A 22,570-nucleotide genomic window follows, 5' to 3' on the forward strand; every position below is an offset into this window, starting at 1 on the left:
ATTACGTCACGCTTCTTTTCTTTTTCCCAACACGTGTCTGTTCTGCTAGCTAGTTAGCAGTCGACGCATGACAATATTGTTCCCTGTTTATTTAGTTTAAAATATTACAATCAAAATGCAGATCTGCAATGTGTGCAGTGGAGAGACACCCAAATACCGATGTCCGGCCTGTAGAATCAGATAGTGAGTATAATTTCTTCTTGTTTGTACTTCTGCTGCAGATGTATTTATTTTTAAACAGCTAACGTTAGCTATCGCTACTAAAGCTACACAATCTAGTTAGCTACCGTTACTAAAGCTACATTATCTCGCTAGCTACAAAACATCCATTATGATTTGACATGTTCTGATCCATATTTATTTTTTTCGTCCTTTGTTTTTCAGCTGCTCTCTCAGTTGTTACAAGACCCACAAGGCCAATGGTAAGAACGTTGGTTTTTCCCATTATAGTAGTATCTAAAGTCTTGGAAGTGGCTTTCATTCATAAATAACTTTACACATGTCTATACAGTATATAGCAATAGCTGATAACATACGTTAACACACTTGTTTGTGACATGAGTCTACCATCATTGTTTCCTTTCCCCAGATACCTGCCAGCCCCTAAAACAGTCAGTCCCTCCTCCCGTTCAAGACCTAAATGGAGCATACAGCAATGGTAGGACATGGTCAATGTTATACCTAGAACCTTCTCATCAATTCCCAGGAATGTACTCGCGTTTGGTGAGATGTTCATTGCAGACAGAAATATGCTTTATTCTTTGGGACCCGTTTCCTCATTCTCTCTTAGGCATCACATTTGTGTTTGAAGAGCTGTTTACAATACAGCAGTTTGATTATACACTATGATTTTGTCAGTTTCAGCAGAGGATCCCTGGACCGTTGAAGATCTCCTTGATGATGACCAGACAGATAAAGTACCACTTCAGAGGCTACGACGATTAGGTACGAAACGCCGTTGAGATATCAGTTTGCACTCTGAACTTTTAAAAACCTGTTAACTTACTGGGTATATAAACAGTCACTTGGCTGCCATAGTTTCCACTAATACATGTATTTATATATACATATATACATACACACACACATATTCGTTTATGCTTCTCCACAGGCAAGTCGGAGGAGCTGAGAGAACTGCTCCGAAACCCACATCTCCGTCAGCTGATGAGCTCTTTGGACGCAGCCGACAGCAAAGCAGACGCCATTAAGACCGCAATGCAAGAGCCTCTGTTTGTTGAGCTTTCAGATCAATGCTTGCAGATCGTTGAGAAAAACTATTAAAAATGTACTTGCAGACAGAGCTGAGCAGAATACACACCGAGTCCATAATTCATGTTCACTTTTCAATTTGACAAAAAAACAATTCAATTCTCTGTTTCTTTCTGTGTAAATATACGAAACTGTATACTTATTTGTTAAATATTTATTTTAACTTTGTCTTAGCTAGTTGGAACTACAGTATTGCAAAGTCCAGATCTTTATATAGCTGTACCAAGAACCCTTTGAAACACCAAGTTAGCTAGCTATGTCCGATAACATTTGATCTGGGTATGGCTTTAAATACCCTTAATAAAACAAACTTATTGTTTAGTCAGTTCAAAAATACAAACATAATTCAAGGAAGGATTATACGAGCAGTGGGTTACTAAAAAAAAAAATGGTTACTCTAGTAGCAGATTGGGACACGGCAATTATTGTAGTGGCAAAATACAGATCGAAGGATACAATCCTTTTCGAGCATATAAACACATCTTGGCATTACGCAAATGTGGCACATCAATGTTTCCTTTCAAAATAAAGAGAGCTAAACGTTGGTGTTTCTGTCGTGTCGTTTGGTTTAACACTGAAGCGATCAGCAGCAAACTGGTTGGCATTGATTATAAAGCTTGTTCAAAGACACTACTATTCCCTTTATGCAAAAACACTGTAGTGTACCTCTAATAATGAAGCTTGTGCCATAAAAATAGACTGGATTTGGTGTAAATACCCAGCATTCCCCTTGATCTGTGGTTGATTTTGCTAAAAATTATACTTAGATTTGGTCTGTGAGCTCAAGTGTACAGAATATAGGTTTTTAAAAAATAAATAAAGTGTTTTAAACATGTATCCCTGATGAAAATAACAATTTCCCTCTGAAAACAGGCCTGTCAACTTAAAATGCAGCAATATCTAAAAATTAAACCTTTACAAAAGGTGTACAACAAATATCCCAAATGAACTGTTTCCCATACATAAATAAAGCCAAGTTCATCCACAGTACATTCTTGAGTTGAACGCCACAAGATTTCGAGAAAAGGCACCCAAGTGGTCATAATGCCTGAGACTTTCAACAATGATCAAAATATTTCCAATATGGCAGCTAAAGCACTACAAAACTATTTCTCCTGGTCCATTTATCTCGGTCTACAATACTTATCCCCCAAAAAAAGGTGCAGTTATATGATTGAGGCAGCTCACTTAAAAGTGCTGGATATAAATTAGGAACATAGAATGGGATCCCACTCAGGTGCTCTCTAGCAGTATCTGGTTTAAGCCGGTCACTCCATCACGCTTGTGGTCTGGATGCAGATCAGCGTAGAGCAGTGGAGATCGCTGGTAGTGGAGCTTAATAGACCCCTAATGAAGTGGGAAAAGGACCACAAACAACAAATTCACAATGAAATTCAACAACACACGTGGGAATTGTCTGGTTGAGGGGGTAGACCTAGGTCAAATGCATATATTTTTTAAAAATGTATATTTGAGGTGTGCTCGACTTTGCTTGCCTCAAGTATTACAAATATTTGTCTGGAGGAGAGAGATGGTGGTCTTACCCTGGGCTGAGCCCTGATGGAGGCAACCCCCTGCTTGAATTGGTTGGTCTCCACCTTATAGTCCCCGCTCCTGAAGCAGTGTTCGTTGAGGCAGGCCATGACAGACATCATCTTCTGGAAGCCAGTAGCGGTCATGGACACAGTGATGGTGGGGGCTGAGGCCAGAGCCAAGCCCATGGGCCAGCCTCGCACCATGACGGGATCCTGGATGCTGGAGAGCTGCACCGAGCCCCTGGCCCGGAGGATGGGGTCCAACTCTGTTGGCATAGCCTCCTGAAGATCCTCTGCGTCGTCCAGCTCTGCCTCAGCCAGGGAGTCCATCAGCGCCTGCAACACGAAGACAAAGTCTGTACAGTCACAACTCCTGTACCAGCTTTTCCTTCTTGGACCATCACGATGGAAAAACAAAAAAAAATTGACTTTGTTTTTAAAATGGTGTATTTTCTTTGAATGAAGCAACCGTTAGTATTTAACATTTTCAAAAATCAAATGAATTCACTCCTGTAGGAAGAGAAGAAATTCCTACATAGAGACCGACCACTTGAGTTAAAACACTGTCCTAGAATTCAGACGGCGAGGATGGGAGCCAATGAATTCAAGAAAATCATGCGTTGCTCCCATTTTAAATTGTACCCTTTTTGTTTAACCAGGAACCACCATCCTTGGAGGTTAAAAACCCATTTTGTGCGAGGGTGGCCTAGTGTAACGGATGTGAAACGGCTAGCTTAGTTCGCGCTAAATAGCGTTTCAGTCGGTGACGTCACTTGCTCTGAGACCTTGAAGTAGTAGTTCCCCTTTGCTCTGCAAGGGCCGTGGCTTTTGTGGAGCGATGGGTAACGATGCTTCGTGGGTGACTGTTGTTGATGTGTGCAGAGGGTCCCTGGTTTGCGCCCGGGTATGGGCGAGGGGACGGTCTAAAGTTATACTGTTACACCGAGCCCTCCTGTTGTTTTACCTTACATGGACTAAACCCATTTTGTGCGAGGGTGACCTAGCGAGAAGCCAGCAGGACTTCTACTCACCCTCCATTTCCTCCAGGACCTCTGGAGGACTATGGCTGCCCTGTGCCACCTCCGGACCGCTCTCCTGACCAGCCATGACCGCACCGCTGCAGGAGGAAGGTAGACGCGATCAGATAACGATACAGCCACAGACTTTTTTTCTTTTTTTTAAAGGACACTATTACATCATATCTCTATAGATCCATCACAGACAACCGTGCATTCTAGACATGCACTATTTTTTTGTTGTCTTAACAGCTGTGTCAAACGCTGTCATCTGAATTAAAAGGGACACTTTATCTGGTTTATCTTTTATCTGGTTTATCTTAAATGATTTATCTTAAATCATCGAGATCTGATCACCAAAAGGTATATCTGGATATTAACATCAATGTGACTCAGAGGAAACATATGGTCAAGGTATTGTTCAGGTGAGCTTAAGTTGTTTATATTCCTTCATAAGGATTTAAGTACAGCAACCCGTAGTCATCTGAACAGGGTTGCAGGCTCTACCATCTGGTGCCTCTTGGCCAGACAGATAGGAACAGTCAGGCCAAGACGGGCCCCCTAGACAGGAACAGCCAGGCCAAGACGGGCCCCCTAGACAGGAACAGCCAGGCCCCCTAGACAGGAACAGCCAGGCCCCCTAGACAGGAACAGCCAGACCAAGACAGGACAGACAGGAAGACAGGCTCTACCATCTGGTGCCTCTTGGCCAGACAGACAGGAACAGTCAGGCCAAGACGGGCCCCCTAGACAGGAACAGCCAGGCCAAGACGGGCCCCCTAGACAGGAACAGCCAGGCCAAGACGGGCCCCCTAGACAGGAACAGCCAGGCCAAGACGGGCCCCCCTAGACAGGAACAGCCAGGCCCCCTAGACAGGAACAGCCAGACCAAGACAGGACAGACAGGAAGACAGGCTCTACCATCTGGTGCCTCTTGGCCAGACAGACAGGAACAGTCAGGCCAAGACTGCCCCCTAGACAGGAACAGCCAGGCCAAGACAGGAACAGTCAGGCCAAGACGTGCAGGCCAAACAGGAACAGCCAAGACAAGACACAGACAGGAACCAGACAGAAATAGCCAGGCCAAGACAGGAACAGCCAGACCATGACAGGACAGACAGCAGTGGAGCTGTGTGCCATGCAATGATCCTCATTTACATAACAGAAGTAGTGGCAGACCCAGTTGGCGAGGCCATTGTTACGAAACGCTATACTGTGACCTCTCCCGCTCTCACAGACTGCTAGGGATTTAGGTCTTGACCTTACCTGCTTGGATCAGGGTGCCGGCCCGTCTCATGGCGTGACGTCTGCGTTGTTTGTGCCTGTGCCAGCAGCACTGGATAGAGAAGGCCCTCTGGGAGCACACCCGGTTCCTGTGTTCCTCCAGCAGCTCCAGCTATAGATTAGATCAGAACTGAGGATTAGGGTCTATCCCAGACTCAGCTCACAGTACACTGCTTATAGACAGGACAACTGTCTGGAGGTCACCTACGTTAATTTATAGTCTACAGGGGCCGAGCCATCAGTCTGTCAGCCCCAGAAAACATCCTATTCAATTCTTAATTCTATTGTCAGTCCATGGTGACAAAGGGTCTGCAGACTATCGGGTTTGCTTTGACTTATCCCAGCGGGCAGATGTCAGTTCAACGTTTAGTTTAGATTTAAAATGGATTTTAGTTGTCAACTAACGTTAATTCAAGAAAACATTTGAACCATCTCATTGTATTGATCATCTCATTGTATTGGTCATCTCATTGTATTGGTCATCTCATTGTATTGGTCATCTCATTGTATTGGTCATCTCATTGTATTGGTCATCTCATTGTATTGGTCATCTCATTGTATTGGTCATCTCATTGTATTGGTCATCTCATTGTATTGGTCATCTCATTGTATTGATCATCTCATTGTATTGATCATCTCATTGTATTTAGACTAAAAAACGTGTTCCTTTACGTTGATAACAAATCCAGATCAGTTTTCCACATTGATTCAACGTCATCACATTGCTGTTGTTGTTGTTGTTGTTGTTGTTGTTGTTGTTGTTGTTGTTGTTGTCGTCGTCGTCGTCGTCGAAAAGAGGTGGAAAACAATGATGTTTCAACCAGTTTGTGCCCAGTGGGGTGTTTTGAGTGTTTATGCTCCACTCAACAGTGTGACACTGTTACAGCGTATGGGATTAGGGGCCTTAACATACGACTCACACTTACTACACTGAACATAAATATAAACGCAACATGTAAAGGGTTGGTCCCATGTTTAATGAAATAAAAGATCCCAGAAATGTTCCATTTGCACAAAAAGCTGATTTCTCTCATTGTTGTGAACAACTTTGTTTACATCCCTGTTAGTGAGCATTTCTCCTTTGTCAAGATAATCCATCCACCTGACAGGTGTGGCATATCGAGATGTTTAAACAGCATGATCATTACACAGGTGCACCTTGTGCTGGGGGAGCAATAAAAGGCCACTAAAATGTGCAGATTTGCCACATAAGACAATGCTACAGATGTCTCAAGTTGAGGGAGTGTGTAATTGGCATACTGACTGCAGGAATGTCCACCAGAGCAGACATTGGTTGACTGATTAGCTGGACCTCGCTTCCAAGTGGGTGGATCTGGCTCCCAAGGGGAAGGCCTACACCCTCCCAGGTCCACCCCTACCCAGTCATGTGAAATCCAGATTAGAGCCTAATGAATTTAATCATAGGAACTGTAACTCAGTTAAATCGTTAACTTTATATTTTTGTTCAGTATACATAACTGGACTTCTCAAGAGTATAAAAATCGCATTGATTTGATAAATCACCGAAGTAAATCTCAACCAACTACGATGCTGAAGACCAATACAGCACTGACCATGGAATTAGTCAGGAACACTTTGGTCCTGCCGCAGTGCACCAGCGAGCTGCGGGCCTCGTTGTCGATATGGCGCGAGGCGTCGAGAGAGTGACTTAACACCACCCTGAGAATATCAGCCACAGCCGAACCGAGAGCTTCCTTGTTGTCCGCCTCCAATCCTGACAGAGAGAGAAAGAGAGACAGAGAGAGACAGAGAGAGACAGAGAGACAGAGAGAGGGGTTAGAGACATAAACAGACTGACATCTATATGAAGGACTGCATATAGGACACACACAGCAGAGTGCAACACATCTTACATGTCAATCCATGACACCATAGTCTGCATGGTCCTGAAACACTGACCAGATTTCTAACCACAGCTGATCCTCTGGTCTAAAAAAAATATCCCAATGCCCCAGGGCAGTGATTGGGGACATTGTCCTGTGCAGGGTGCAGTCTTTCGGATGGGACGTTAAACAGGTGTCCTGACCATCTGAGGTCATTAAAGATCCCATGGAACTTATTGTAAGAATAGGGGTATTGACCCCGGTGTCCTGGCTAAATTCCCAATCTGACCCTCAAACCATCACGGTCACCTAATAATCCCACAGTTTACAATTGTCTCATCCCCCCTCCTCCTCTCCCCTGTAACTATTCCTCAGGTCGTTGCTGCAAATGAGAACGTGTCTCTCAGTCAACTTACCTGGTAAAATAACTGCCAAACCACACAATGGAATACCTCTGTGTATTTGAACACTATGATGACACACCTGTAAACCATGATAGGAGGCAAAACTATGTAGATGTTGAGAGCACACCACGGTATTTAGGTTCTAGAGCTATAAAGTGTCACAATGGACAATTAGCATAAAACATATTTCCGTTCTGGAATTACAACCAAATAGCGGCAACAGATCATTCATCTTGACAGCAAGTCGGAGCAAGCCGGGAACGTCAAGAGAAGGAAATGGCACAGCATGCAATGAAGAAATTGCTTTAAACATGCAGTTTTTCTTTTTACCTGAGAGATTATAAAATTGTTGGAAACGTATTTTTAGAAAAAAGTCAACTCTAAGGAGCTCCAGAGTAGGAGGGGAGAGTACAGGATCAACTCTAAGGACAGGAGAGCTAGCAGAGAGAAAAGAAAAGAGCCATCAGCAAGAGAACAAAGATTGCAGAAGCCCCTGCTGTATTCATTCTGATAAAACTTGCATATGACCAAAGAGTTCACTATTCAACAGTTTGTTTTCTTTGGAGTCAGAGCCTTCAGAAAGTATTCACACCCCTTGACTTATTCCATATTTTGTTGCGTTATAACCTGAATTCAAACTTGACTTAAATATACTGTATATAGAGCTTGTCACACCTGGATTGTGCAACATTTGGACATTATTCTATTCAAGATTCTTCAGGGTCTGTCCAATTGGTTGTTGATCATCGCTAGGCAACCATTTTCAGGTCTCGCCATAGATTTTCAAGCAGATTTAAGTCAAAATATGGAGAATGGTGCTCCGTAACGTGTTGTATTGGATTTGACACGAACATAACTCTTTGTATTCAGGATAAAAATTAAAAAAAGTGAACTGCTTGGTCACAATTCTTTTCAGTACAACTTTATTTAGTTCCTTGCTGCAAACAGGAAGCATGTTTTTGCATCTGTACAGGCTTCCTTCTTTTCTGTCAATTAGATTAGTATTGAGAAGTAACTACAATGTTGTTTATCCATCCTCAGTTTCCTCCTACCACATCGATTTAAAATAAAAAAATAAGTTTAAAGTCACCATTGGCACAACACCACCAAACACTACTACAGTACATGTCTCCTGATGTCAGACTTACCTTGCTCACCAGCTCCTTGACGAAACAGTGTCAGGTTGGAAATCAGTCCATAACGCTGTGTGAAACTTGTATAGGGAATTCTGCACAGAGGAACAAAAAACAAAGTGAGATGGAAAGCGACAGTCTAAATCAAGAGGAGATTTTGTTCAGTATAACCCTAGTCTTTCTGGGTCAGTGGTACTGATGACAGTGCCTCTTGTGTAGAGGTTCAAGCCTAGTTCAGGAAAGGGATCTGCTCTCTATAGTATTGCAAAAAATCCAGAAAACCAGGCTTGGAAGATCCCTGGAATTAGGAGGGAATAAGCAAGAAATCCAGAATCCTCCAACCAGGATTTCTGGAAAACCTGGAAAAGTTACTTGAAACAATAACTCTGAACAATACACACCATCCTCCTCTGACCTTACCTTATTGGAAAGCCTGCTGCACTGATGTGTATGGTCTCTACAATCCCACAGGCCTCCAGTTGCATAATGACCTAACAATGAAATCATAAAATGAATGAAGTCATAAAATATAGCTTTATAAGAGAGAGTTGTAGAACATATTAAATAACAAAATTCAATTTGTCTAGTGACCAATATCAGAGTTATCAAATGCACATTTCCTTTTCCAGTTATCAAATGTCATGATTGTGTTCCGAGAAGATAAAAACATCTACTGAACAAAGACGTGATGATGATGATGATGGATGCGTTGTCATGGTTCGTTACCAAGTCAACGCAGTCTCTTTCTCCTACCTCCTCCTTTTTGAAGGTGAGAGGCCTGCAGTCTGTGTTGGGTTTGATGCAGCGGGTGTAGTGAGGAGTGGTGCTGTGTAGAATCTTCATTAGGTTCTCCAGAGAGTTCTATAAGGGAGACAATTACCATCCAGATAAAAATGGAACAAGAAGCTCTAGAACTCTAGAGTTCTAGAACAAGTGAATACCACAAATAGAGCTCAACAAATAGAACAGAAGGATTCCTAACATCTAGGATGGTTTGCCTCACCTTGAACTTGGAGACCACAGTGACCACTTGTCTGAGTCCCCTGGTGCCTTGACCCACTGGGTCTCTGTCAGCAAACAGCTGGTGAAGCAGAGGGTTCTCAGACTTCTGTAGCAGGTGGATTAGTTCTGGGGGCACTGGGTCCTATAGAAGGGAGAAGGGTGCTTTCAGTGTGAGTCTCGGCATGCAATTAAGTCTTGCAATGTCTTCTGGCTATGAAGTATGTAGGGCTAGCATCTTTCACAGACTTCCATACAGTGGTGTGTGAATGGACCAAACATGTCAGTTATCCATTATAGAATCAGCACAGGGAGTCTTGTAAATAAATAAAAATAGTGTTTTTTGAGATCAACTAATGAAATGATTAGCAGCACCTTCCACAGCATCGTTCCAACGTACCTTGTTCTTCTCCATCATGCCTTCTATCTGGTAGGAGACTTTGCCAGCATAGTGAGCCACAGTGAAGTGGGGCTGCTTGCTGAACTTGTCCCAGCTCATACTGCCGTTGTCAGACAGCTCTTTCTCCAGACGAACCCTGAACTGCTTGGCGTCGGAGGCTCGGTTGAGAAGGCATTCCTGAATGGATGGATGGGTTAACAGACAGAGACATACGAGTAACGTAAATAACCAAAAGAGCTTGATATATTGTTTCTGTACAACAAAATAGAATAGAAAAAAGTTCTAACGCAGTATTCTAGAGCGGTGGATCCCAACTCCGGTCCTCCAGTACCCTCTCCCCAACAGCACATATTTGTGTTGTGACTCGACAAACACAACGGATTCTACTCGTCAACTAATCATCGAGCCCGTGTTGAAATCAGGTGTTTCTGTCCGGGTGTGCAACAGAAATGTGTGCTGTTTGTTTGGGGGGGGGGGGGGGGGGGGGGGGGGGGGGGGGGGGGTACTGGAGGACCGGAGTTGGGATCCACTACTGTACCTCATTGAGGAGGGAAAACACTCCGGTGGGGATGCCCTCTATCAGATCCAGACAACCCTGGTTGTCCTGGTATTTCACAAACGACCACTCCAACCCTTCTGAGACGTACTCCTCCTAAGGGCGAGAGACTTCACTGTTGAGCACTACATTTTATTTATTTTACCTTTATTTAACCAGGCAAGTCAGTTAAGAACAGATTCTTATTTTCAATGACGGCCTAGGAACAGTGGGTTAACTGCCTGTTCAGGGGCAGAACGACAGATTTGTACCTTGTCAGCTCAAGGATATGAACTTGCAACCTTTCGGTTACTAGTCCAATGCTCTAACCACTAGGCTAACCACTAGGCTACCCTGCCACCCTACATAACCAAGACGCCACCAGGTAACCAAGACGCCACCAGGTAACCAAGACGCCACCAGGTAACCAAGACGCCACCAGGTAACCAAGACGCCACCAGGTAACCAAGACGCCACCAGGTAACCAAGACGCCACCAGGTAACCAAGACGCCACCAGGTAACCAAGACGCCACCAGGTAACCAAGACGGCATTTTCTTGTTCTCCAAAGTGTTACACGCCCTCTGGCTCATTCAGAATGGGAAAATCCAGTCCAGTTCTCCACAGATTAGAGCCCTGAGACGGGAGGCTAGAGCCGTACAGCCCCCAAACAACTCTGGACCTCGAAGCCAGTCTCACTACTTTTTTTTCCTCTTCTTCCATTGTTCAATGAATAAATCAGGTAGAACAGAAAATCCGCCGGCTCCGTACTGCGTAGGGTCAGAGGTTAATACCCCTGATGTAGAGTGTAAAACTAGAAAAACACAGTTCACTATTTCAACTTGGAAAATGTTAAATTTAGCTTAACAAGCTACCTGTTGGGCTTTGAGATAGTGGGCTACAAAGTGCTGCTGCAGTTTCTCGTTGGCGTAGTTGATGCATAGCTGTTCTAGGTTGTTAACCTGAAAGCATTCAAAACCATAAACATCCAGCAGACCTAGAGAGAGAAAGAGAGAGACAGAGACAGACAGAGAGAGAGAAAGAGAGAGACAGAGACAGACAGAGAGAGAAAGAGAGAGACAGAGACAGACAGAGACAGACAGAGACAGACAGAGAGAGACAGAGAGAGACAGAGAGAGACAGAGAGAGACAGAGAGAGAGAGAGCCACAGCCACAGAGAGAGAGAGAAGAAATGTAATAAATTATATTTAGCAGACGTTTTAAATTGAACCCACTATACCGGTGTAATTACAACCCCCCCCCCCCCTCAAAAAAAAAGGACAGGTTCAGCTTAACCAGAGTGACAAGCAAACAAAGGATTCCTTTTTAATTATTAATATGGGAGAAAGAAACACCTATTTACCTATGAAATTACACCAGGTCGAATGGTCTGCACATATGCTGTCGTTGATGAACGTAACCAACCATTCAAATAATCTGTTTGGAAAAATAACATTCAGTACACATTACACAAATGGTTGATTCCATTGTAGTTACAGTGCACCTTAAAAGGTTGTGATATTTTCAGAACGAAGTTGATGAGGGAGAAGACAGGCATGTCTTTCATACCAACAGACAAGAGCTGGACCTCAGCCCAAACGTATGTTTCTAATAAGTATAACCTCTCAGAATCTACTTTAGGGAAGTTTTCAAAATCACAACATGGTTCAGATCTAAATATTTATGACAGATATTTTTGTTTTTACTTAGGAGTGATTATAAAACGAGGTTATGAAGGAAATATGTCCTCTCGGTTGGTCTGACTCACTGTGCATAGATGACCTTTGCGAGGCAGTCCCTCCTGACACTGCAGTCTGCCAGGGAGCAGGGCTTGAAGAGAGCGCTCTGCTTCCCTGCCCTCAGGGTCTGTACCCTGAGGCATGTCTGCAGTTCCTCCACCGGGACACACAGCAACGATGCACAACGATGCATAAAGTCTACAGGATGAGACAGGAGGATCATGTAAAAAACACTCTTCAAATAGGATTCATTGATTGTTGAGACCACGTTGGAGCTGAACTGATGTCTGAAAAGGTTTGAGAACGGAGTCATACAACAGTTTAAATTCGGGGCGGCAGGCTAGCCTAGTGGTTAGAGCGTTGGACTAGTAACTGGAAGGTTGCAAGTTCAAACCCCCGAGCTGACAAGGTACAAATCTGTCGTTCTGCCCCGAACAGGCAGTTAACCCACTGTTCCTAGGCAGTCATCAAAAATAAGAATTTGTTCTTAACTGACTTGCCTAGTAAAGTAAAATAAAAATAAAAGATTTAGCCGAATTGAAGTCAAAAATGCCAGAAAGGGAAAGTTGATCTAATATCAGATTAAATACCTTTGGATTTCTCCTCGAGGTCACAGGGTTGCGATTCATCCATGGCAGAACAGAAAGTCACGTTCCCCAACTGAAGAAGACCTGCTAGTATCTGTTAAGACAACAGGAAGTTGTGATAGAAATATATTTATGAGTGATTATGTGGAGACAGTACAGAATCTTCTTTGGAATCATTTAGGTGATTTAGTTTATATCCTTCTACCCTAAATATATGTCCCTGCTTCTCTGCATTGATGCCCAGGTGTACCATAGCCTCTACAGTCTCATCAAAACAATCCTCTGCAAAACAAGAACACAAAGAGAAGAAGAAGAAGACAAAGAGAAGAAGAAGACAAAGAGAAGAAGAAGACAAAGAGAAGAAGAAGACAAAGAGAAGACAAAGAAGGAGAAAAAGAGAAGACAAAGAAGGAGAAAAAGAGAAGACAAAGAAAAGAAAAAGAGAAGACAAAGAAGGAGAAAAAGAGAAGACAAAGAAGGAGAAAAAGAGAAGAAGACAAAGAAAAGAAAAAGAGAAGACAAAAAGAAGATCAAATCAGAAACTGGGAACATAGACCTGAATAGAATAAAAATACATGGTACCTTCACATTGAATACGTGCAACCGATTAGAAGCTATTTGGAGGAGGACACAACAAATGTACCTTCCAATGTCTTTTCAGCATTTGGGAGCCAGGCAAAACGTTGGTCATGTGACATCTTCCACTCACTCCTCTGCTCATCGCTGCCTCCTGTCATCATCTGAACAGAATGTCAATGCATAACTACACAGCTCAAAAAAAGAATAAAGGGGACACTTAAACAACACAATTTAACTCCAAGTCAATCACACTTCTGTGACATCAAACTGTCCACTTAGGAAGCAACACTGATTGACAATAAATTGCACATGCTGTTGTGCAAATGGAATAGACAACAGGTGGAAATTGTAGGCAATTAGTAAATAAAGGAGTGGTTCTGCAGGTGGTGACCACAGACCACTTCTCAGTTCCTATGCTTCCTGGCTGATGTTTTGGTCACTTTTGAATGCTTGCGGTGCTTTCACTCTAGTGGTATTATGAGACGGAGTCTACAACCCACACAAGTGGCTCAGGTAGTGCAGCTCATCCAGGATGGCACATGAATGCGAGATGTGGTGTCCAGAGCATGGAGGCGCTACCAGGAGACAGGCCAGTACATCAGGAGATGTGGAGGAGGCCGTAGGAGGACAACAACCCAGCAGCAGGACCGCTACCTCCGCCTTTGTGCAAGGAGGAGCAGGAGGAGCACTGCCAGAGCCCTGCAAAATGACCTCCAGCAGGCCACAAATGTGCATGTGTCTGCTCAAACGGTCAGAAACAGACTCCATGAGGGTGGTATGAGGGCCCGACGTCCACAGGTGGGGGTTGTGCTTACAGCCCAACACCGTGCAGGACGTTTGGCATTTGCCAGAGAACACCAAGATTGGTAAATTCGCCACTGGCGCCCTGTGCTCTTCACAGATGAAAGCAGGTTCACACTGAGCACGTGACAGTCTGGAGACGCCGTGGAGAACGTTCTGCTGCCTGCAACATCCTCCAGCATGACCGGTTTGGCGGTGGGTCAGTCATGGTGTGGGGTGGCATTTCTTTGGGAGGCCACACAGCCCTCCATGTGCTCGCCAGAGGTAGCCTGACTGCCATTAGGTACCGAGATGAGATCCTCAGACCCCTTGTGAGACCATATGCTGGTGCGGTTGGCCCTGGGTTCCTCCTAATGCAAGACAATGCTAGACCTCATGTGGCTGGAGTGTGTCCGCAGTTCCTGCAAGAGGAAGGCATTGATGCTATGGACTGGCCCGCCCGTTCCACAGACCTGAATCCAATTGAGCACATCTGGGACATCATGTCTCGCTCCATCCACCAACGCCACGTTGCACCACAGACTGTCCAGGAGTTGGCGGATGCTTTAGTCCAGGTCTGGGAGGAGATCCCTCAGGAGACTACCCGCCACCTCATCATTAGCATGCCCAGGCGTTGTAGGGAGGTCATACAGGCACGTGGAGGCCACACACACTTCTGAGCCTCATTTTGACTTGTTTTAAGGACATTACATCAAAGTTGGATCAGCCTGTAGTGTGGTTTTCCACTTTAATTTTTGAGTGTGACTCCAAATCCAGACCTCCATGGGATGATACATTTGATTTCCATTGATCATTTGTGTGTGATTTTGTTGTCAGCACATTCAACTATGTAAAGAAAAAAGTATTTAATAAGAATATTTCATTCATTCAGATCTAGGATGTGTTATTATACTGTTCCCTTTATTTTTTTGAGCAGTATGTCTGTATATATCACACTAAATGTATTGACATGTAGAGGCCAGGCACACACACATAAGATATGACTTAACTTAAAATTAACCAGAGTTAATTAACATTAACTTTCAATTCATCTTTGTAGTCAAGAGTGTGTCTTTAACTTGCCTGGTAGAATATGTGAAAGTTTCTCTCATTGGCTGGTTGTCCAGCTACCCTGGTCTTCTCCAGTAGGTATGTTTGCACAGACGCTCCCACCAGCAGCTGAGACCTGAACAGGTGACAAAATGACATTTGAATGAACAGGGCGCCGGTTGCGTCGTCAGCACAAAACAGCCTTTTCCAGTTAAGATTTATTGTGATGTTCTCATACCTCTGTCAACTTATTTATTAGGCGTCTGCAGTGATGGCATACTACTCTGCTCTCAGATCTGTCGGTGCCATCTTGGCCACAGTCATCAATGACCACTTGGCTAAACAGGACTGATCTAGAATCAGATAGACAACCAGACATACCGGTTGAGCTGGAGCTGGATGTACTTCCCAAAGCGGCTGCTGTTGCTGTTTCGTAAGGTGCAGGCGTTGCCTATATAAATAGGGGCCCAGTAAGTAAACAAAGCATGGAATGAGCCCATATAGCAACAACAATCATGTCAATCGGACACATCAAATAAATATCACATTGTTTAGCTAGATCCAGGCATCTTTATCCCAATATTGGCTAAGTTGTTGATGATTGCATTTATAAAAGATAAAAAATAAAAGTTGATATTAGAAACTAAAAATGCTTTCCAGTCTCACCAAAAGCCTCCATGATGGGGTTGGAGTCCAGTACCCTCTTCTCTATCCTCTCCACGGTGTCCTGACTCTTCATCAGCGAGGAAGACGCTGCTACAGTGGCATAATACTTCATAAGGCAACGAGAGGTCCATGTCTGGTCAAGAACAAAGAGACAGTTGATCTGCAATAATTCAGGGTACTTTTAAAAAACAAAAAAAGTAGACATTTTATATCCACCATTATGGGGTGGCAGGGTAGCCTCGTGGTTAGAGTGTAGAGGAGGTAGGTAGTCTAGTGGTTAGAGTGTAGAGGTGGCAGGGTAGCCTCGTGGTTAGAGTGTAGGGGCGGCAGGGTAGTCTAGTGGTTAGAGTGTAGAGGGGGTAGGTAGTCTAGTGGTTAGAGTGTAGAGGGGGTAGGTAGCCTAGTGGTTAGAGTGTAGGGGCGGCAGGGTAGTCTAGTGGTTAGAGTGTAGAGGGGGTAGGTAGCCTAGTGGTTAGAGTGTAGGTAGCCTAGTGGTTAGAGTGTAGAGGGGGTAGGTAGCCTAGTGGTTAGAGTGTAGAGGTGGCAGGGTAGCCTCGTGGTTAGAGTGTAGGGGCGGCAGGGTAGTCTAGTGGTTAGAGTGTAGAGGGGGTAGGTAGTCTAGTGGTTAGAGTGTAGAGGGGGTAGGTAGCCTAGTGGTTAGAGTGTAGGGGCGGCAGGGTAGTCTAGTGGTTAGAGTGTAGAGGGGGTAGGTAGCCTAGTGGTTAGAGTGTAGGGGCGGCAGGGTAGTCTAGTGGTTAGAGTGTAGAGGGGGTAGGTAGCCTAGTGGTTAGAGTGTAGAGGGGGTAGGTAGCCTAGTGGTTAGAGTGTAGAGGGGGTAGGTAGCCTAGTGGTTAGAGTGTAGAGGAGGTAGGTAGTCTAGTGGTTAGAGTGTAGAGGTGGCAGGGTAGCCTCGTGGTTAGAGTGTAGAGGGGGTAGGTAGCCTAGTGGTTAGAGTGTAGAGGGGGTAGGTAGCCTAGTGGTTAGAGTGTAGAGGGGTTAGGTAGCCTAGTGGTTAGAGTGTAGAGGGGGTAGGTAGCCTAGTGGTTAGAGTGTAGAGGGGGTAGGTAGCCTAGTGGTTAGAGTGTAGGGGCGGCAGGTAGCCTCGTGGTTAGAGTGTAGAGGGGGTAGGTAGCCTAGTGGTTAGAGTGTAGGGGGGTTTAGGTAGCCTAGTGGTTAGAGTGTAGAGGGGGTAGGTAGCCTAGTGGTTAGAGTGTAGGTAGCCTAGTGGTTAGAGTGTAGAGGGGGTAGGTAGCCTAGTGGTTAGAGTGTAGAGGGGGTAGGTAGCCTAGTGGTTAGAGTGTAGAGGGGGTAGGTAGTCTAGTGGTTAGAGTGTAGTGGTGGTAGGTAGCCTAGTGGTTAGAGTGTAGAGGGGGTAGGTAGCCTAGTGGTTAGAGTGTAGAGGAGGTAGGTAGTCTAGTGGTTAGAGTGTAGAGGGGGTAGGTAGCCTAGTGGTTAGAGTGTAGAGGGGGTAGGTAGTCTAGTGGTTAGAGTGTAGGGGGGTTAGGTAGCCTAGTGGTTAGAGTGTAGATGGGGTAGGTAGTCTAGTGGTTAGAGTGTAGAGGGGGTAGGTAGTCTAGTGGTTAGAGTGTAGTGGTGGTAGGTAGCCTAGTGGTTAGAGTGTAGAGGGGGTAGGTAGCCTAGTGGTTAGAGTGTAGAGGAGGTAGGTAGTCTAGTGGTTAGAGTGTAGGGGCGGCAGGGTAGCCTAGTGGTTAGAGTGTAGAGGGGGTAGGTAGCCTAGTGGTTAGAGTGTAGAGGGGGTAGGTAGCCTAGTGGTTAGAGTGTAGGTAGCCTAGTGGTTAGAGTGTAGTGGTGGTAGGTAGCCTAGTGGTTAGAGTGTAGAGGGGGTAGGTAGCCTAGTGGTTAGAGTGTAGAGGAGGTAGGTAGCCTAGTGGTTAGAGTGTAGAGGAGGTAGGTAGCCTAGTGGTTAGAGTGTAGAGGAGGCAGGTAGTCTAGTGGTTAGAGTGTAGTGGCGGTAGGTAGTCTAGTGGTTAGAGTGTAGAGGGGGTAGGTAGCCTCGTGGTTAGAGTGTAGAGGGGGTAGGTAGCCTAGTGGTTAGAGTGTAGAGGGGGTAGGTAGCCTAGTGGTTAGAGTGTAGAGGGGGTAGGTAGCCTAGTGGTTAGAGTGTAGAGGGGGTAGGTAGCCTAGTGGTTAGAGTGTAGAGGGGGTAGGTAGCCTAGTGGTTAGAGTGTAGGTAGGTAGCCTAGTGGTTAGAGTGTAGGTAGTCTAGTGGTTAGAGCGTAGGGGGGGCAGGTAGCCTAGTGGTTAGAGTGTCGGGGCGGCAGGTATACTAGTGGTTAGAGTGTAGGGGCGGCAGGTAGCCTAGTGGTTAGAGTGTAGAGGGGGTAGGTAGCCTAGTGGTTAGAGTGTAGAGGCAGTAGGTAGCCTAGTGGTTAGAGTGTAGAGGGGGTAGGTAGCCTAGTGGTTAGAGTGTAGAGGTAGTAGGTAGCATAGTGGTTAGAGTGTAGAGGAGGTAGGTAGCCTAGTGGTTAGAGTGTAGAGGAGGTAGGTAGCCTAGTGGTTAGAGTGTAGAGGAGGTAGGTAGCCTAGTGGTTAGAGTGTAGAGGAGGTAGGTAGCCTAGTGGTTAGAGTGTAGAGGAGGTAGGTAGCCTAGTGGTTAGAGTGTAGAGGAGGTAGGTAGCCTAGTGGTTAGAGCGTTGGACTAGCAACTGGAAAGTTGCAAGTTCAAACCCCCGAGCTGCCCCTGAACAGGCAGTTAACCCACTGTTCCTAGGCCGTCATTGAAAATAAGAATTTGTTCTTAACCGACTTGCCGAGTTAAATAAAGGTAAAATAAAATACAATAAAAATGATTGATGACGTTGTACCTTCCCTGCTCCGCTCTCTCCGCTGACCACCAGAGACTGGTTCACGGGCTCCACCTGGCCTTGTACGTTTCTGTAGGCCTCCTCCGCCACTATGAAGATGTGGGGTTTGGACTCCTGGACAGACAGAAAACAATTATTAGAGACAGTTGTAAGAATTCATGAAATGTGACTCCTTTCCATCAGCATTTTTTTAATATTTAACCTTTAATTTAACTAGGCGAGTCAGTTAGGAACAAATTCTTATTTTCAATGCCTGTTCAGGGGCAGAACGACAGATTTGTACCTTGTCAGCTCGGGGATTTGAACTTGCAACCTTCCGCTTACTAGTCCAACGCTCTAACCACTAGGCTACCTACCCCCTCTACACTCTAACCACTAGGCTATCTACCCCCTCTACACTCTAACCACTAGGCTACCTACCCCCTCTACACTCTAACCACTAGGCTACCCTGCCGCCTCTACACTCTAACCACTAAGCTACCTACCACCTCTACACTCTAACCACTAGGCTACCTACCGCCTCTACACTCTAACCACTAGGCTACCTACCGCCTCTACACTCTAACCACTAGGCTACCTACCGCCTCTACACTCTAACCACTAGGCTACCTGCCGCCTCTACACTCTAACCACTAGGCTACCTGCCGCCTCTACACTCTAACCACTAGGCTACCTGCCGCCTCTACACTCTAACCACTAGGCTACCTGCCGCCTCTACACTCTAACCACTAGGCTACCTACCTCCTCTACACTCTAACCACTAGGCTACCTACCCCCTCTACACTCTAACCACTAGGCTACCTACCCCCTCTACACTCTAACCACTAGGCTACCTACCCCCTCTACACTCTAACCACTAGGCTACCTACCCCCTCTACACTCTAACCACTAGGCTACCTACCCCCTCTACACTCTAACCACTAGGCTACCTACCTCCTCTACACTCTAACCACTAGGCTACCTACCTCCTCTACACTCTAACCACTAGACTACCTACCTCCTCTACACTCTAACCACTAGACTACCCTGCCACCTCTACACTCTAACCACTAGGCTACCTACCTCCTCTACACTCTAACCACTAGGCTACCTACCTCCTCTACACTCTAACCACTAGGCTACCTACCTCCTCTACACTCTAACCACTAGGCTACCTACCTCCTCTACACTAACCACTAGACTACCTACCACCCCTACACTCTAACCACTAGGCTACCTACCCCCTCTACACTCTAACCACTAGGCTACCTACCCCTTCTACACTCTAACCACTAGGCTACCTACCTCCTCTACACTCTAACCACTAGGCTACCTACCTCCTCTACACTCTAACCACTAGACTACCTACCACCCCTACACTCTAACCACTAGGCTACCTACCCCCCCTACACTCTAACCACTAGACTACCTACCCCCTCTACACTCTAACCACTAGGCTACCTACCCCCTCTACACTCTAACCACTAGGCTACCCTGCCGCCTCTACACTCTAACCACTAGGCTACCTACCACCTCTACACTCTAACTACTAGGCTACCTACCACCTCTACACTCTAACCACTAGGCTACCTACCGCCTCTACACTCTAACCACTAGGCTACCTACCGCCTCTACACTCTAACCACTAGGCTACCTGCCGCCTCTACACTCTAACCACTAGGCTACCTACCCCCTCTACACTCTAACCACTAGGCTACCTACCTCCTCTACACTCTAACCACTAGGCTACCTACCTCCTCTACACTCTAACCACTAGGCTACCTACCCCCTCTACACTCTAACCACTAGGCTACCTACCCCCTCTACACTCTAACCACTAGGCTACCTACCCCCTCTACACTCTAACCACTAGGCTACCTACCCCCTCTACACTCTAACCACTAGGCTACCTACCTCCTCTACACTCTAACCACTAGGCTACCTACCTCCTCTACACTCTAACCACTAGACTACCTACCTCCTCTACACTCTAACCACTAGACTACCCTGCCACCTCTACACTCTAACCACTAGGCTACCTACCTCCTCTACACTCTAACCACTAGGCTACCTACCTCCTCTACACTCTAACCACTAGGCTACCTACCTCCTCTACACTAACCACTAGACTACCTACCACCCCTACACTCTAACCACTAGGCTACCTACCCCCTCTACACTCTAACCACTAAGCTACCTACCCCTTCTACACTCTAACCACTAGGCTACCTACCTCCTCTACACTCTAACCACTAGGCTACCTACCTCCTCTACACTCTAACCACTAGACTACCTACCACCCCTACACTCTAACCACTAGGCTACCTACCCCCCCTACACTCTAACCACTAGACTACCTACCCCCTCTACACTCTAACCACTAGGCTACCTACCCCCTCTACACTCTAACCACTAGGCTACCTACCACCCCTACACTCTAACCACTAGGCTACCTGCCGCCCCATGTTTTTAAACTATTAAAACATTAATTTAGCCAACTGTATGTATATATATATATATATATATATGACATTCTAGAAACCAAAAAGGCCATGATAATACCACTGATAAACAGGCTAATGGTTGTACAGTACCTGTGGCTGTGGAGCACAATGGTATTCCTTCATCACATCCAAGGAGTAGAGGTCAGGGACTGGCTGGAAAGGGTTGAGGGCCACCAGGGTACAGCCAGCATGGGTGTAGAACACCTTCGCCCTGTACCTGGCTTGTAGGCATTTCAGCACTAACCACAGAAAAACACACAGGGATTTACACCGAAACACACGGGGATTTACACCGAAACACACGGGGATTTACACAGAAAAACACACAGGGATTTACACAGAAAAACACACAGGGATTTACACAGAAACACACACAGGGATTTACACAGAAACACACACAGGGATTTACACAGAAACACACACAGGGATTTACACAGAAACACACACAGGGATTTACACAGAAACACACACAGGGATTTACACAGAAACACACACAGGGATTTACACAGAAACACACACAGGGATTTACACAGAAACACACACAGGGATTTACACAGAAACACACACAGGGATTTACACAGAAACACACACAGGGATTTACACAGAAACACACACAGTGATTTACACATGAATTAACAAGAAAACAGAAAGTCTAAACTAGTAGCTAGTTTGTTAACAAAGGAACCATCGTTTAAAGTCCCTCAGAAATATGTCAGTTGCAGTTCCAAAGTGAAACAAGCCTGACTGCTGTTGAGTCATGTCTGGCTCTCTCCAACACAGAGGTAGCCATGGCTTTGGGCCTACCTGTTGTTGGGGTCACGGGGTTGACTTTGGTGAGGTCGTCGTAAGTGTGCAGTTGGCCCTCGTCTAGGAGGAAGGCCTTGACCTCTCCCTCCAGTGAGTCATTCAGAGACTTCCTGTGAGCAAGTCCAGACTTCTTCCTGACTCCTCCTTTCACCTGTGGTAACCAAGGGAGAGGACCAGGGTAAACACCAGCAGCCTGTACTATTCCACAGGAACGCAGGTCTGTATCATAACATGCGTTAGCATTAAATGAGGGCTTTGCACTGAGATTAATCTAATAAGACTTCTAAACAATTACCGCTGAACATTTTACAAAAACACATTTTATATTATTTTTTTAACCTTTATTTAACCAGGCAAGTCAGTTAAGAACAAGTTCTTATTTTCAATGACGGCCTGGGAACAGTGGGTTAACTGCCTTGTTCAGGGGCAGAACGACAGATTTTGTACCTTGTCAGCTCGGGGGTTTGAACTTGCAACCTTTCGGTTACTAGTCCAACGCTCTAACCACTAGGCTACCCTGCCGCCCCATTTACTTGAACAGTGCAGATGCAAAGTTTGGTAACAGAATGACGGTGCAATCTGCACTGTTCTTCAAGTAAACGTGTTTTTGTAAAATGTTCAGCGGTAATTGTTAAG

At 45.4% G+C, this 22,570-nt stretch overlaps 2 protein-coding genes across 2 annotated transcripts in view; one reads left to right on the forward strand and one right to left on the reverse strand.

Annotated features, from left to right (window-relative positions):
* znhit3 (zinc finger, HIT-type containing 3) lies at nt 1–1,814 on the forward strand. Its single transcript, XM_020464986.2, has 5 exons — nt 1–183; nt 385–422; nt 590–658; nt 859–945; nt 1,112–1,814. The coding sequence occupies exons 1-5, from the start codon at nt 116–118 to the stop codon at nt 1,279–1,281; spliced, it is 432 nt and encodes a 143-aa protein (XP_020320575.1). The 5' UTR covers nt 1–115; the 3' UTR covers nt 1,282–1,814.
* Nucleotides 1,409–22,570, reverse strand: part of myo19 (myosin XIX) — a 23,129-nt gene continuing 1,967 nt past the window's right edge. Inside the window, exons 2-24 of the mRNA XM_031807719.1 lie at nt 21,932–22,085; nt 21,218–21,366; nt 18,645–18,758; nt 15,820–15,952; nt 15,535–15,604; nt 15,187–15,289; nt 13,388–13,484; nt 12,950–13,026; nt 12,748–12,838; nt 12,187–12,355; nt 11,782–11,855; nt 11,294–11,415; nt 10,423–10,536; nt 9,885–10,061; nt 9,489–9,629; nt 9,239–9,346; nt 8,906–8,976; nt 8,501–8,580; nt 6,679–6,839; nt 5,087–5,216; nt 3,836–3,921; nt 2,814–3,140; nt 1,409–2,616 (exon numbers count right to left, since the gene is read on the reverse strand). Coding sequence (XP_031663579.1) covers nt 2,503–2,616; nt 2,814–3,140; nt 3,836–3,921; nt 5,087–5,216; nt 6,679–6,839; nt 8,501–8,580; nt 8,906–8,976; nt 9,239–9,346; nt 9,489–9,629; nt 9,885–10,061; nt 10,423–10,536; nt 11,294–11,415; nt 11,782–11,855; nt 12,187–12,355; nt 12,748–12,838; nt 12,950–13,026; nt 13,388–13,484; nt 15,187–15,289; nt 15,535–15,604; nt 15,820–15,952; nt 18,645–18,758; nt 21,218–21,366; nt 21,932–22,085 — 2,862 coding nt within the window. The 3' untranslated portion in view covers nt 1,409–2,502. The remainder of the gene's footprint in view (nt 2,617–2,813; nt 3,141–3,835; nt 3,922–5,086; nt 5,217–6,678; nt 6,840–8,500; nt 8,581–8,905; nt 8,977–9,238; nt 9,347–9,488; nt 9,630–9,884; nt 10,062–10,422; nt 10,537–11,293; nt 11,416–11,781; nt 11,856–12,186; nt 12,356–12,747; nt 12,839–12,949; nt 13,027–13,387; nt 13,485–15,186; nt 15,290–15,534; nt 15,605–15,819; nt 15,953–18,644; nt 18,759–21,217; nt 21,367–21,931; nt 22,086–22,570) is intronic.

This window comes from Oncorhynchus kisutch, linkage group LG28, assembly GCF_002021735.2.
Source record: "Oncorhynchus kisutch isolate 150728-3 linkage group LG28, Okis_V2, whole genome shotgun sequence".
Classification (NCBI taxonomy): domain Eukaryota; kingdom Metazoa; phylum Chordata; class Actinopteri; order Salmoniformes; family Salmonidae; genus Oncorhynchus; species Oncorhynchus kisutch.